This window comes from Natator depressus, chromosome 8, assembly GCF_965152275.1.
Source record: "Natator depressus isolate rNatDep1 chromosome 8, rNatDep2.hap1, whole genome shotgun sequence".
Lineage (NCBI taxonomy): Eukaryota > Metazoa > Chordata > Testudines > Cheloniidae > Natator > Natator depressus.
The window spans coordinates 36,349,676-36,364,564 of NC_134241.1; the positions used below are offsets into that span (position 1 = coordinate 36,349,676).

The window sequence follows — 14,889 nt, forward strand, 5'->3', positions numbered from 1 at the left end:
ACACAACAGAACCACTAACCCAGGAACCTATCCTTGCAACAAAGCCCGTTGCCAACTGTGCCCACATATCTATTCAGGGGACACCATCACAGGGCCTAATAACATCAGCCACACTATCAGAGGCTCGTTCACCTGCACATCTACCAATGTGATATATGCCATCATGTGCAAGCAATGCCCCTCTGCCATGTACATTGGTCAAACTGGACAGTCTCTACGTAAAAGAATAAATGGACAAAAATCAGATGTCAAGAATTATAACATTCATAAACCAGTCAGAGAACACTTCAATCTCTCTGGTCACGCGATTACAGACATGAAAGTTGCGATATTACAATAGAAAAACTTCAAAACCAGACTCCAGCGAGAGACTGCTGAATTGGAATTCATTTGCAAATTGGATACAATTAACTTAGGCTTGAATAGAGACTGGGAGTGGCTAAGTCATTATGCAAGGTAACTTATTTCTCCTTGTTTTTTCCTTCCTCCCCCCGCCCCGCCCGCCGTTCCTCAGACATTCTTGTTAAACCCTGGATTTGTGCTGGAAATGGCCCACCTTGATTATCATACACATTGTAAGGAAAGTGATCACTTTAGATAAGCTATTACCAGCAGGAGAGTGGGGTGGGGGGAGAGAAAACCTTTTGAAGTGATAAACACCCATTTTTTCATGGTCTGTGTGTATAAAAACATCCTCACTGCATTTTCCACTTTTATGCATCCGATGAAGTGAGCTGTAGCTCACGAAAGCTTATGCTCAAATAAATTGGTTAGTCTCTAAGGTGCCACAAGCACTCCTTTTCTTTTTGCGAATACAGACTAACACGGTTGCTACTCTGAAAGGCTGTATTTAGTTGAAAGTCAGCCTGTTTTAATGGTTACCAACTAATGAGAATGAATGTTTCCTTAGGAAAGTAACTAAAAATACAAATGAAAAACATGATAACAATAGATTTAAATCAAGGTTTCCTGCTTGCTGATTTAAATCACTTTGGTTGAAATTAGTCCACCCTAGTGCCACATGGAGATGTGGGACATGGCCATAGTTTGGCAAGGGGCTGGATGTGGCTGTCATATGTTATCACATAAAGCCCAACAAAATATAGGGCCAGCCCCGCATGGAGGTCCCTCCAGGTCACAGGGTTGGGGCACACTGGTATGGGATATCTCTGTACTGCTCTTTGGATGCAGAGAGAAGAGTCTCTAGGGCTGTACAGCTGGCACCTTTCACCAACATTACATTACTCCCATGTCACCTCCCCTCCCACCATGAAAGGCTGCTCTTCTTGTTGTGCCATTACACACCCTGCAGAGCTGTCTAGGTGCAGAGTGGAGCATAGAATCATAGAATATCAGAATTGGAAGGGACCTCTGGAGGTCATCTAGTCCAACCCCCTGCCCAGAGCAGGACCAATCCCCAATTAAATCATCCTAGCCAGGGCTTTGTCAAGCCTGACCTTAAAAACTTCTAAGGAAGGGGATTCCACCACCTCCCTAGGTAACGCATTCCAGTGTTTCACCACCCTCCTAGTGAAAAAGTTTTTCCTAATATCCAACCTAAATCTCCCCCACTGCAACTTGAGACCATTACTCCTTGTCCTGTCATCTGATATCACTGAGAATAGTCTAGATCCATCCTCTTTGGATCCACCTTTCAGGTAGTTAAAAGAAGCTATCAAATCCCCCCTCATTCTTCTATCTGTAGACTAAACAATCCCAGTTCCCTCAGCCTCTCCTCATAAGTCATGTGTTCCAGTCCCCTAATCATTTTTGTTGCCCTTCGCTGGACTCTCTCCAATTTTTCCACATCCTTCTTGTAGTGTGGGGCCCAAAACTGGACACAGTACTCCAGATAAGGCCTCACCAACGTCGAATAGAGGGGAACGATCACGTCCCTCGATCTGCTAGCAATGCCCCTACTTATACATCTCAAAATACCATTGGCCTTCTTGGCAACAAGGGCACACTGTTGACTCATATCCAGCTTCTCGTCCACTGTCACCCCTAGGTCCTTCTCTGCAGAACTGCTGCCTAGCCATTCGGTCCCTAGTCTGTAGCGGTGCATTGGATTCTTCCGTCCTAAGTGCAAGACTCTGCACTTGTCCTTGTTGAACCTCATCAGATCTCTTTTGGCCCAATCTTCCAATTTGTCTAGGTCCCTCTGTATCTTATCCCTACCCTCCAGCATATCTACCACTCCTCCCAGTTTAGTGTCATCCGCAAACTTGCTGAGGGTGCAATCCACACCATCCTCCAGATCATTAATGAAGATATTGAACAAAACCGGCCCGAGGACTGACCCTTGGGGCACTCCACTAGATAGTGGCTGCCAACTAGACATGGAGCCACTGATCACTACCCGTTGAGCCCGACAATCTAGCCAACTTTCTACCCACCTTGTAGTGCATTCATCCAGCCCATACTTCTTTAACTTGCTGACAAGAATACTGTGGGAAACCGTGTCAAAAGCTTTGCTAAAGTCAAGAATAACACGTCCACTGCTTTCCCTTCATCCACAGAACCAGTTATCTCATCATAGAAGGCAATTAGATTAGTCAGGCATGATTTGCCCTTGGTGAATCCATGCTGACTGTTCCTGATCACTTTCCTCTCCTCTAAGTGCTTCAGAATTGATTCCTTGAGGACCTGCTCCATGATTTCTTCCGATGACTGAGGTGAGACTGACTGGCCTGTAGTTCCCAGGATCCTCCTTCTTCCCTTTTTTAAAGATGGGCACTACATTAGCCTTTTTCCAGTCGTCCGGGACTTCCCCCGATCGCCATGAGTTTTCAAAGATAATGGCCAATGGCTCTGCAATCACATCCACCAACTCCTTTAGCACTCTCGGATGCAGCACATCTGGCCCCATGGACTTGTGCTCATCCAGCTTTTCTAAATAGTCCCGAACCACTTCTTTCTCCACAGAGGGCTGGTCACCTCCTCCCCATGCTGTGCTGCCCAGTGCAGTAGTCTGGGAGCTGACCTTGTTCGTGAAGACAGAGGCAAAAAAAGCATTGAGTACATTAGCTTTTTCCACATCCTCTGTCACTAGGTTGCCTCCCTCATTCAGTAAGGGGCCCACGCTTTCCTTGACTTTCTTCTTGTTGCTAAAGAAGAAACCTGAAGAAACCCTTCTTGTTACTCTTAACATCTCTTGCTAGCTGCAACTCCAGCTGTGATTTGTCTTTCCTGATTTCACTCCTGCATGCCCGAGCAATATTTTTATACTCTTCCCTGGTCATTTGTCCAGTCTTCCACTTCTTGTAAGCCTCTTTTTTGTGTTTAAGATCAGCAAGGATTTCACTGTTAAGCCAAGCTAGTCACCTGCCATATTTACTATTCTTTCTACACATCGGGATGGTTTGTCCCTGTAACCACAATTAGGATTCTTTAAAATACAGGCAGCAGTGCTCTCTCCTATGGTGATGGAACTGTCACTCTGACATGCATGTTCAGGATCCCTATGAGGAATGCTGGTTGAGTTCCTGCAGATGTCTCTAGCTGCCCAGCTCATTGTCTGTGCCTGCAAGAGGCAGAATGTCGCTCTGTTGCAAGGCTGGAATACTCTTAAAGTAGCATAAACTGAAACATTTGGGTTTTGGAAAAGAGATTTTACAAAATCCCACACTGGGAAATGTCATGGATGTGGTAATGTGCTCTCGTAGTTTTTCTCCCTCTCTTTCAAGATTTCCTGCAGTGCTTGCTCTCCAAATACAACTGCATAGTGCTTGGGGCCTGGACTCAAAGGGAAACTGACTAGAAAGAAAAGCGAACCTGATTTATCTATTTGCTGTTGTCTGAGGTGATTGCATTTTTAACAGGTGATTAAATGGCCTGAGCAGCAACAAGTACATGAGAGTTGTAAAATCACTGCCGTTTTGGTCACCAAAGGTGTTGTTAGTAGCAGAGGTATATAGATATACTGTATTAGTAACAGGTGGCTTTTAACCAGAGTGTGTCCCTTTTAAACAAGTTCCTTTCCTGCCAGGGGCAGTTGACAGTAAATCCAATTATTTAGTCTCTTATACAAAGAAAAACAAATGACAGATGTGTCCTCAGCAGGAACTCAGCCTTTTGACAGTGACCAAACTGCAACCTGATGTAGCCCAACCTTTTGGGGCACAGCTGTGTTCCAACCACTAGGGAACTCCTCTCTTCAATCCTTACTTCTGCAGGCTCCTGTGATCTATGGTAGATGTCAGAGTAACAGCCGTGTTAGTCTGTATTCGTAAAAAGAAAAAAGAAAAGGAGTACTTGTGGCACCTTGGAGACTAACCAGTTTATTTGAGCATGAGCTTTCATGAGCTACAGCTCACTTCATCGGATGCATAGCATATCGTGGAAACTGCAGAAGACATTATATACACACAGAGACCATGAAACAAAACTTCCTCCCACCCCCCTCTCCTGCTGGTAACAGTTTATCTAAAGTGATCATCAAGGAGGGCCATTTCCAGCACAAATCCAGGTTTTCTCACCCTTCCCCCCCCCCCCCCCCCGACACACATACAAACTCACTCTCCTGCTGGTAATAGCCCATCCCTCTTTGAAACCTCTCTTTATAATGCGCATGATAATCAAGGTGGGTCATTTCCAGCACTAATCCAGGTGTTCTCACCCCCCCTCCCACACACACACCCCCATCCAAAAACCACACACACAAACTCACTCTCCTGCTGGCAATAGCTCATCTTACAATGTGCACAGCAATAATCCAAGTTTAACCAGAACGTCTTGGGGGGGGTTTGTAGGAAAAAAACAAGGGGAGATAGGCTACCTTGCATAATGACTTAGCCACTCCCAGTCTCTATTCAAGCCCAAATTAATAGTATCCAATTTGCAAATGAATTCCAATTCAGCAGTTTCTCGCTGGAGTCTGGATTTGAAGTTTTTTTGCTTTAAGATAGCGACCCTCATGTCTGTGATTGCGTGACCAGAGAGATTGAAGTGTTCTCCGACTGGTTTATGAATGTTATAATTCTTAACATCTGATTTGTGTCCATTTATTCTTTTACGTAGAGACTGTCCAGTTTGACCAATGTACATGGCAGAGGGGCATTGCTGGCACATATCACATTGGTGGATGTGCAGGTGAACGAGCCTCTGATAGTGTGGCTGATGTTGTTAGGCCCTGTGATGGTGTCCCCTGAATAGATATGTGGGCACAGTTGGCAACGGGCTTTGTTGCAAGGATAGGTTCCTGGGTTAGTGGTTCTGTTGTGTGGTATGTGGTTGTTGGTGAGTATTCGCTTCAGGTTAGGGGGCTGTCTGTAGGCAAGGACTGGCCTTTCTCCCAAGATTTGTGAGAGTGTTGGGTCATCCTTCAGGATAGGTTGTAGATCCTTAATAATGCGTTGGAGGGGTTTTAGTTGGGGGCTGAAGGTGACGGCTAGTGGCGTTCTGTTATTTTCTTTGTTAGGCCTGTCCTGTAGTAGGTGACTTCTGGGAACTCTTCTGGCTCTATCAATCTGTTTCTTCACTTCCGCAGGTGGGTATTGTAGTTGTAAGAATGCTTGATAGAGATCTTGTAGGTGTTTGTCTCTGTCTGAGGGGTTGGAGCAAATGCGGTTGTATCGCAGAGCTTGGCTGTAGACGATGGATCGTGTGGTGTGGTCAGGGTGAAAGCTGGAGGCATGTAGGTAGGAATAGCGGTCAGTAGGTTTCCGGTATAGGGTGGTGTTGATGTGACCATCGTTTATTAGCACTGTAGTGTCCAGGAAGTGGATCTCTTGTGTGGACTGGACCAGGCTGAGGTTGATGGTGGGATGGAAATTGTTGAAATCATGGTGGAATTCCATGGTCTCTGTGTGTATATAATGTCTTCTGCAGTTTCCACGATATGCTATGCATCCGATGAAGTGAGCTGTAGCTCACGAAAGCTCATGCTCAAATAAACTGGTTAGTCTCCAAGGTGCCACAAGTACTCCTTTTCTTTTTTCGGTAGATGTGTTTTCCTTCTGCCCCTCCCCCACAGCTTTCTCATCTCCTTCCCCCTAAGCCCTGGATGGGATGGTTCCTGCTGGCTAGGGTTGTTTGGATGACTCCCCTACTACTTCTCACCACTATGCTGCAGCAGGGAGACCCACGCAGCAAACAAACTGGCAGCAGGCAGTGAGAACCGGATGGCTCCAACCTATCAGAATCCCTTGGGAAGAACAAGACAACTAAGTAGGACCAAGAACAGAAATTTGGATGAGATCCTGCTAAACTAGAACTGCTGGCAAATATGCTTCCTGACAAAGTAAACTCAAGTGCCTGTCATTTCTTTCATCCTTTTTCTCCGACTTCTGGGCCAGGGGAAAGCCCAGCCCCAACTCATTTCTGTCCCCTCCATCACAGGTGGGAAATCCAGTTAGAGAACAGGCTCTGAGGCCTGGATGAAAGGGCAGCCTGGTTTTTAAACTGATGGATAGAGAGCACAATTGTTTCCTCCATTGCCTCCCTGTCCTCACCCTTATGTCCAACAAGGGAAAAGTTGGTCCAATAAAAGATATTACCTCACCCACCCTCCAGCAATGGAAAAGCACACTGAATGGATGCCCCCCGTGATCAGTAACAAAACAGAGCATGAGGTTGCTGCTGGGTACAGAGTGATTGTTAGGTTTCAGAGTCAATGCCACACTGAGATGAACCTGTGGACTAGTAAGGTCCACAGCTGGCACTGAAGCAGAAAACACCCAACGATTTTGCAGGGGAAGGAGAAGCTAGGTGGCACGCCAGCCATTTCTCACAGCTGGGCACCTCCCCCGCCCCGGCAGAGCAGGGTAAACTCCAAGTAACTAGAGGGCAACAATGGCTATTATGCGCGCAGAGCTTGGCTCCCGGCCCCGGAGCAGCTCCGCTCCCGCCATGTGCCAGCTCCCGGTGCCGGACTGGTTCCGGGTCTCAGAGATCCTGGCTGTAGTAGGTCCTTGGGGAACTTCCCCAGCTGAACTGGCCCGCACCAACAGCCTGGCGTCCGGCGGACTGAGCGCCCCTGCCCGGCCCTTGCTGCGTCCCAGCCGCATGGACGCTCCGGACACAGCTAGGGCGCCAAGGGGCCGAGCTCGCCGTGGCAGGGCGGGCGCCGCGCACGGGAGGGTCCGGGCCGGGGGAAGCACGAGCCCTGTGGGGATCGCACGGCGGGGGGGCACGCGAGGAGGAGAACCCAGACACATCTGGGACAAGAAGTGAGCATCGTGGTGGGTGGGATCCGCAGAGTTGGGAAGGTGCCCACGCGGGTGTCAGCAGCGACCGCCGTTGGCCTCAGCGTGGAGGCGGTGAAGGAAAGCAGACGGAATTGCAGACTAAGTGATTGACACCGTACTCATCCAGTTATATCTCCGCAGCAGGTTAGGCTAGGACAGGCGGCTGGGAAGGGAGGGCACGGCCTTTATCATTGACAGACACGGCTATCTTCCAATCATAGTAGGGGCGGAACCTGGTCTCACTAAGTGAGACCTTCAGAAGAAGTCAAAGGGAAGTATGTGACGGATTGGGAGAGAAGCCAATCATCCGGCGCCAAGCGCTGTGAGGTATGACTGATGTACTATCTGAACAATCAGAGTCCGGAAATCTCGAATTAAAGTTGACCGACGGATATTTTATCCAATCAGTCTCCAGCCGTCCTGGGAGGGGCTTGACTGACATGCTGGCTGCCCAGTCAGATTTCCGCAAATTCAGGAAGAGACCGAAAGAGAACGGGGCGGGGCGGCGAGAACAAACCGCCTCGGCGTGTGCTCTCAAGGCAGCATGATGGGAGCGCGTGACGAAGAGATGAGTAGCGGGAGTTTTGTCCAATAGAGCTGAGAGGCAAACCGAGCATGGCCAATGAGAGTGGCGGAAGCGGGCGGGTTAGGCGGTGCGGCGCTCCTAGTCCGATTAGGTTGTGAGAAGTTAGTGGCGCTGCTGCTGGTGCTGTGAGGGGACGGAGACGGCTGGGCTGTGAGAGCAGCGGCGGCCCCGGATCAGTGCGATGCTCACAGACGGCACCGCCGCCCCTGTCGGCGACGAGGAGATAGACTCGGTCACTCCCCGTGCCCTCCCCACCGCCGAGGCCCCCGCCGCGGCCGGGCCCGCCCCGCTGGGGCTGCGGGCCGTGCGCCTCTTCGGGGAGGCTGGGCCCGGCGGGCCAGGAGGCCCCGGTGCGCCCGACGCTGGAGAGGCCGCCCTCGACTTCAAGCTGGCGGCCGCCGTGCTGAGGAGTGGGGGTGGTGGCGGTTCCGGCAGCGATGAGGACGAAGTGTCCGAGGTGAGAGACCGATGGCCGGGCCGGGCCCGGCTTCTCCGCGCTCAGCCGCTTCCTGACCGGCCTAGGCCGGCTCCTACCGGCAGCGGCGACCTGGGGCCTGACCTTCTTTGCTCTGTAAAACGGGGCCCAAAACCTAACAGCGAGCCCGGGGGTCCCAGTGCTAGGCCTCCTGTGCACCCAGGAGCGGGGGCCTCCCAGCATCCAACTGCTCGTCTTGTTATGCGCCTTCAATCGTCGTGAGCGGGGGAGGGTCCCAGTACCAGTCCTGTGCCCGCGGAATGGGGGCGGGGTACCGCACCCAAACTCCTCCATTGTGTTCCTAGACTGTGGGGCTCAGCACCCCCACATTCTTCTCTCCATAGCCAGTCTGAAGGGCGGGGGGCGGGTCTCAGCAGCCTAGCCCCCCCCCCCCCCGGCTGGGAGGAGGTGATTTGAGCACCTCATCTGCACCCAGTCTTGGGGAGATGGGGTCCCAGCACCCACTTTTGTTTGTTTAGACTGATGGTATGGGTGGGGGAGGGGTTTAGTATATTCCCTCTCTCATATAATGTAGGAGGGTGGTGGTGGCAGCTTCTAGTATCTGGCCCCCTGAACCTACTCTGTGCTCAGTCTTAAGAAGTGTCTGAAGTTCCCAGCACCCACTTATTGCTACCCTAGAGTCGGGAGGCGGTGTGGGGGTTTCTATCACTTAGTCTTGTGATGAGAGGAGGGGTCTCCCCCCTCTTTCTAGAGAAGGATGGAGGGAATCGCAGTCTCTAATCTCCCAAACACATGTATAACTTGAAGGGGTGTGTGTGTGTGGTGGTGGGCTGTATACCCATCAACATCCTATTTGGGGTCCGTGGGGGTTCTAAACTCTCAGTGAACACTACTTCATCTGGTCTAGGGAGGGAAGACAAATCTAAAGTTTTCATCCACCATCACCACCCACTGGTGCTATGGTGGGGGAATGAGTTCAGTTTCTCGTGTCACCTAATTGAAGGGGAGAGTTTCAAGGTCTTACCCACTACTACTGCCTCCACCTCAGCAGATTGTTCCTAGTGTCTAAAGCTCTCCAACCTCTGCACATCTTTGCACGAGGGAAAAGATACAATTAACATAATACTGATTTCTCCCCCCCACCAGAATTGGGTGCCTGGAGTGGATTGATACTTGAACATCTCTACTTTACAATTTCACCTGAAGGGATGGAAGAAGGGGCCCAGCACTTATTCTGGTGTCTAGGCAGTCCGTTGTGCATGTGTCCACTCACCCCCAGACCTGGTGAATTCTGAACTGTTAGGTCTTGTCTGACTAAGAAAGTTGCACTAATTTAATAAAAATACATATTTTTAGTCCAATTGATTTAGTTAAACTTTTGTAAACCCCTCTGTGGGCACACTACTTACAGCTTTCTGAATAAGCTGAATTGATATGTCAGTTTAAGTATCCACACCAGGAGTAAACTGTTTTTTAAATTCTAAATTAAATTGGTGGAACTTTTGTGTGTGAACGTGGCCTCAATTTGAGGTTATGGCCCATAAATATCTATGTTCCTGTAAATATTCAAACTGAAATAACCCCCAACCCCACTGGAATATATTTGTAAAATACTTGAATCCCCTCCACCTGCTAGCTTAGGAAAAAATACCAATTGCTTCTCTGTTGGTATCTAGCATGTATCAAGCCTTCTATCTCTGTTCCTTCACATGTTAGTGTATCTCTGTTTTACAGCGGTGTTTACAAAACACAGGTCTAAGTGAGAACCACTCTGAGAATCTGTTAGCTAATTATGAAATCAAGAAAGATCTAAAACATACCTACAGAGATTCTGAAATAGTATATTTATTCTGATATTGATGCCATCATACTGGTAAAGATTCTGCTTTGGAAATTTATCCTCTTTGGGTATGTCTATGATGCAGATTAAGCGATGACAGTAACATAGGTAGGCATACCTGCACTAGCTTTAATCTGGTGTGGGTAACAATAGTGTGAAGATGTGGTGGTAGGGTTTTCAGTTTGGGCCAGCAACAAGAGTACATGGTTAGGGTCATTGGCAGGCTTGTACTGGGATGGGTAAGCTGTGCTGAAGTCCATGCCACTATGTATTGACAATATTATCCCCACTAGCTAGATTAAAGCTAGCACGGGTATGCCTACCCATGCTACAATCATACCTTAATTTGTGATGTACCTTTAGTTACCTACTTCTCTATCTCAAGAGATGTGGATGTCTAATTGGTGTCTGTGAAGTACCATTGTGGAGATTCTCTGGTGAATGAGGCTATATAATGGCAAAGTACTATTTATAGTTGATGTCTGTAGATTCATTATAAACCATTGAGGGCAAAAAAGATTAGGAACTTTGTTCAAACACTTGCTCAAGGCTGGTTTAGCAAATAAATAAGAAAGCTCTTCTTGCAGAAAGACCTTTCTTGTTTAAAACATTTTAAAAGGTGCTGCCAAATAAATATTCAGAGGTTTCCAAAATACATGCGTAGATAAATTGGCTTAGTGTTTCTACCTGAGTTTGATCCTCAGTGTGCTCATTACCTGTGCTCAGTATTTGGCAGAGATGACTGTATGAGGAAACATGACAGAGAAGGATGAGTCTTGTGACTGATTCCCTGCTAGGTTGTTATGGAACAAGGTTGACACAATTCAGGAGGAGCTATCTTTTAGCCTCCTTCTCTGTGGGAGAATATTAGAGGCACCTGCTGCTATTGTCCTGTGTTCCAAAGAAGCAACTGTAAGCTCTTGGGATGGAAAACTGCAGCTCTTGAATTAGACAGCTTTGAAAACTTAGCAAGTGTCTGAACTGTGGTCTCAAGTCATGAGTCAGTGACTCGGGTGTATGCTTTGAGGTACTATCAATGCTTGGAATTAGGGAGCACTTGAAGGGAGACTTAAAAATAAATAAATAGTATGCTTCTGTTTATCCAAATGGCTTGGATGACATCCAAAAGTTCTGGATAAATGGAAGTGTTTTGTAAGTGACATAGGGTTATATGGGGAACACACTGGCTTCGGGTAACTAGGATTTTCAGATAGCTGGAATTATACTGTACATGAAATGAAGGTTTGCCATGTCCCCTTAATCTGGGCTTTTTCTGTGGTTGGCTTCTATAGTTCTAAAAAAAGAAACCTTGCTGAAATGACATCAATAACAAGTGTATGTACATATGGCAGTATTCTTAATATTTATAGATACTAAGGTCAGAAGGGACCATTATGATCATCTAGTCTGACCTCCTGCACAACGCAGGCCACAGAATTTCATCCACCCACTCCTGCGAAAAACCTCTCACCTATGTCTGAGCTATTGAAGTCCTCAAATCGTGGTTTAAAGACTTCAAGGAGCAGAGAATCCTCCAGCACGTGACCTGTGCCCTATGCTACAGAGGAAGGTGAAAAATCTCCAGGGCCTCTTCCAATCTGCCCTGGTGGAAAATTCCTTCCCGACCCCAAATATGGCGATCAGCTAAACCCTGAGCATATGGGCAAGATTCACCAGCCAGATAATACAGAAAATGCTTTCCTGGGTAACTCAGATCCCACCCCATCTAACATCCCATCACAGGCCATTAGGCCTAATTTACCATGAATATTTAATTACCAAAACCATGTTATCCCATCATACCATCTCCTCCATAAACTTATCGAGTTTAATATTAAAGCCAGATAGAGCTTTTGCCCCCACTGCTTCCCTTGGAAGGCTATTCCAAATCTTCACTCCTCTGATGCATTGATGTGATTTTTAATATGGTAAAATAACTGGACTAGGATTAGTCAATGGCAGGTGGAGAAAATAACGAAATAAAATCATCATGGAGGTGCAGAAAATAGAATACAACACAAGTGTAAAACAAATACAGGATTAAAAAATGAATAAAATTTCACAAAGGCAAGCTAAATAATAATTATAGCACTTCTTATCTAAGGTTTCAAAGTTCATTACAATGGAAATATTATCCCCACATTGTAGATGAGGAAACTGAGGCACAGAGGGGATGTGATTTGCCCACAGTCAGTCAGTGGCAGAGATGGGAATAGAACCCAGACCTCCTGACTCCCAGTCCATTGCCCTATATCGTGCATTATTCTGCATCCTATGAGACACTTAATGGAAAAAAACAGCTGGGGTGGGGATCGGGAAGCCTCTAAAGTAGAAACAGTAATTGGATATAACTTTTGAGCAATATCATTCTTAGTTATTTTAAAGGCTTATTGTGTGGATGGAGGCAGAGGAGATGGGCATCAGATATAGAAAAAAACAAGGAAGGAGAATAATGAAAATGAATTAGTTTTGAGTCAGCAAAGGCCAAGAAACAGTACATATGGGGAAAGATTAGGAAACCTTGGGTATGTCTCCATTGCAGTTAGATGCTAATGGCTGGCCCATGCCAGCTGACATGCCCCTTATGAACACATTTGTCTGTTTGAGTTCAAAAGAATGGTTTAAAGGAACTGAATCTAGTGGTGCAGATGAACTATGAAGAGGCTAATAAGGTGAGAGGAGATTTGGGAAACTGACACCTGTGATCACCAGTAAAAATACGTCTAGTGCAAATTGGTCAATAATTACGGATGATTCAAGCATGATCTATGGGAATCATATGAAGTAGAAAATCTTTTGCCTAGTACTTCCGAAAAAATTAAGATGGAAGCTGTAATTCTCTTGTACTTACAGAAGGTATTGCCACCAAAGGCTGTTTAACTTTGGAATCACCACAGATTTCCCATGGGTTTGGTAACAATAACAAAGGTCAAAAGATTCACATTATTTTAAACTTGGCCTGGGTTTGTGGTTGCAAGCTGCTGTGGCCTATTTTAAATGAGTTAATCTAGTTCTGAGTGAGCTGCCATCCCTGTGAAGCTGGATTCTGTTGAGGCTCTGGCAGTAGGTGCTGATGGAGTGAATAGGCATGGATAATGAACTATCTTCTTGATACTAGCTGTGATCCCTATAGGTTAAGTAGGAGGTATGTTGGCAGGTGCATATATGTGTGTGAAATTTAGGCTACCTGTCCTTTGGCTATAGAAGATTACTGGGTCCAGGGCTATCAATATGTGAATCTCTTACCTTTTACCAATATTACATTAATTAAATTATTTAACTGAAGTCTGTCTTTTAAAAAGGGAAAACTGGGCTGCAGAAATAGAAGTACCAAATTGGAGTAAAGGACTATGATAGTTGAAGTATTTGCAATATTGTGTGCCTCACTGACCTATTGTAAAATGAAAAAGCAAGTCTGAGGTCATCCATAATAATAAAGGTACTCAAGGATCTTAGGGCTCAGAGTGGAGTCTGACTGCAATCATATACAAGTTTTGCAGGCCTCTTGTGTTCATAGTTATGTAGTCCTGATTCTTCAAAGGAAATTGGAGTTCACCCCTGCTGTAGAATGTCATTTAGTTCATTTGCATCCCTTTTTCAGAGTGGGCGGCCTGACAGCAGAATTGCCTTATGTATAAAATTTATCTATTGCATAAGCCTCTGGGTATGTTTACATGAAACACAATTAAAGATCAGACACAACCTACCTTTAGAGTCCCTATGGTAGGCACCCCGTATCCTCCTTAATACGTAAGGATTTCTTGCAAGATGGATAAAAATAAATGATTTTAAAAAATCAAATGGGAGTTTTGATCAGATTTTTTTAAATTTAAATTGTGTTTTTATTTAGATACAAATTTCTTCTTAAATAAATGCTTTAAAATTAAATCTGAATTGACAACCCATGTTAAGGCCTAAACCTAATATAATCTATTAAAATTTAAAGCTTCATCAGTGAGTCCTCTAAAACCTTTAATGAGCTAAAGGGTGCTGCTGTTTTAATTATATAATGCATCAGGGAGAAAACATCTGTAATTTTTGAGGCCAACTCAAGCTTTGTAAGTGTAACAATGTCATGTAATGCATTATCTATTTTCAGTCTTTATAACAGAGCAAATACTAATATTTACATTTTTGCAAATATGTAAGTACTTTGAAGAACGTGGGGACAGACTTCCAAAGGTATTTAGTCACCTACAGATACAAATAGATGTCTAGTGAGATTTTTTCAGAGGTGCCAAAGCAGATTATGTGCCTGCACACATTTGAAAATCCCAGTAAGCACTTCTCTGCATCTTGAAGCACCTAAAAAAAATACCTTTGTTTCTGGTCACTGGCGGACAGATTTTTCAATCTGTCGGCACATGGACTATAAATAACACTTCCTTTGTTTAATAAATCAGTTAATTTGAAATGCAAAACATATTTTGATAAAACATATATTGAGTATCCAGTATATTTAAGGTTGTTCATTAAAAACAGTTTTCAGATGTGGTTCTTAAACATTTCTAATTGATTCCAGTTAAATTTACACATGAGTAAAATTAACTAGTAAATAGAAAGTGGTGAATGACATTTCTTAACCTACAATAATTAATTAAGAACATGAATAAATGTATGTTAGGCTATATAATTGTTTATATTATATTTACACACACACTTTTTGCTAATCAGGGAGATAAATATCAAATTTAGTATAAAAACTATATTTAGCTGCAAATCAACATGTGTAAATGCTATACCAACCAATGAGAATAGGTACTCTCCTAAAGCAAAATTCAAAGTACAAGTCTAAAACATGATTAGAACTAATGATTTAAATTAACGTTTGTTGCTTGCT

At 45.4% G+C, this 14,889-nt stretch overlaps 1 protein-coding gene across 12 annotated transcripts in view; it reads left to right on the forward strand.

Moving 5' to 3' along the window:
* The first annotated feature begins 7,954 nt into the window (after window positions 1-7,954).
* The window catches only part of ANKHD1 (ankyrin repeat and KH domain containing 1), a 207,021-nt gene continuing 200,086 nt past the window's right edge, over window positions 7,955-14,889 (forward strand). For 11 of the 12 annotated variants that reach the window (XM_074960743.1, XM_074960744.1, XM_074960749.1 and 8 more), the window contains exon 1: window positions 7,955-8,230. In XM_074960743.1, the coding sequence (XP_074816844.1) occupies window positions 7,955-8,230 (276 nt within the window). The remainder of the gene's footprint in view (window positions 8,231-14,889) is intronic. The other variant, XM_074960756.1, reaches the window with a different exon arrangement.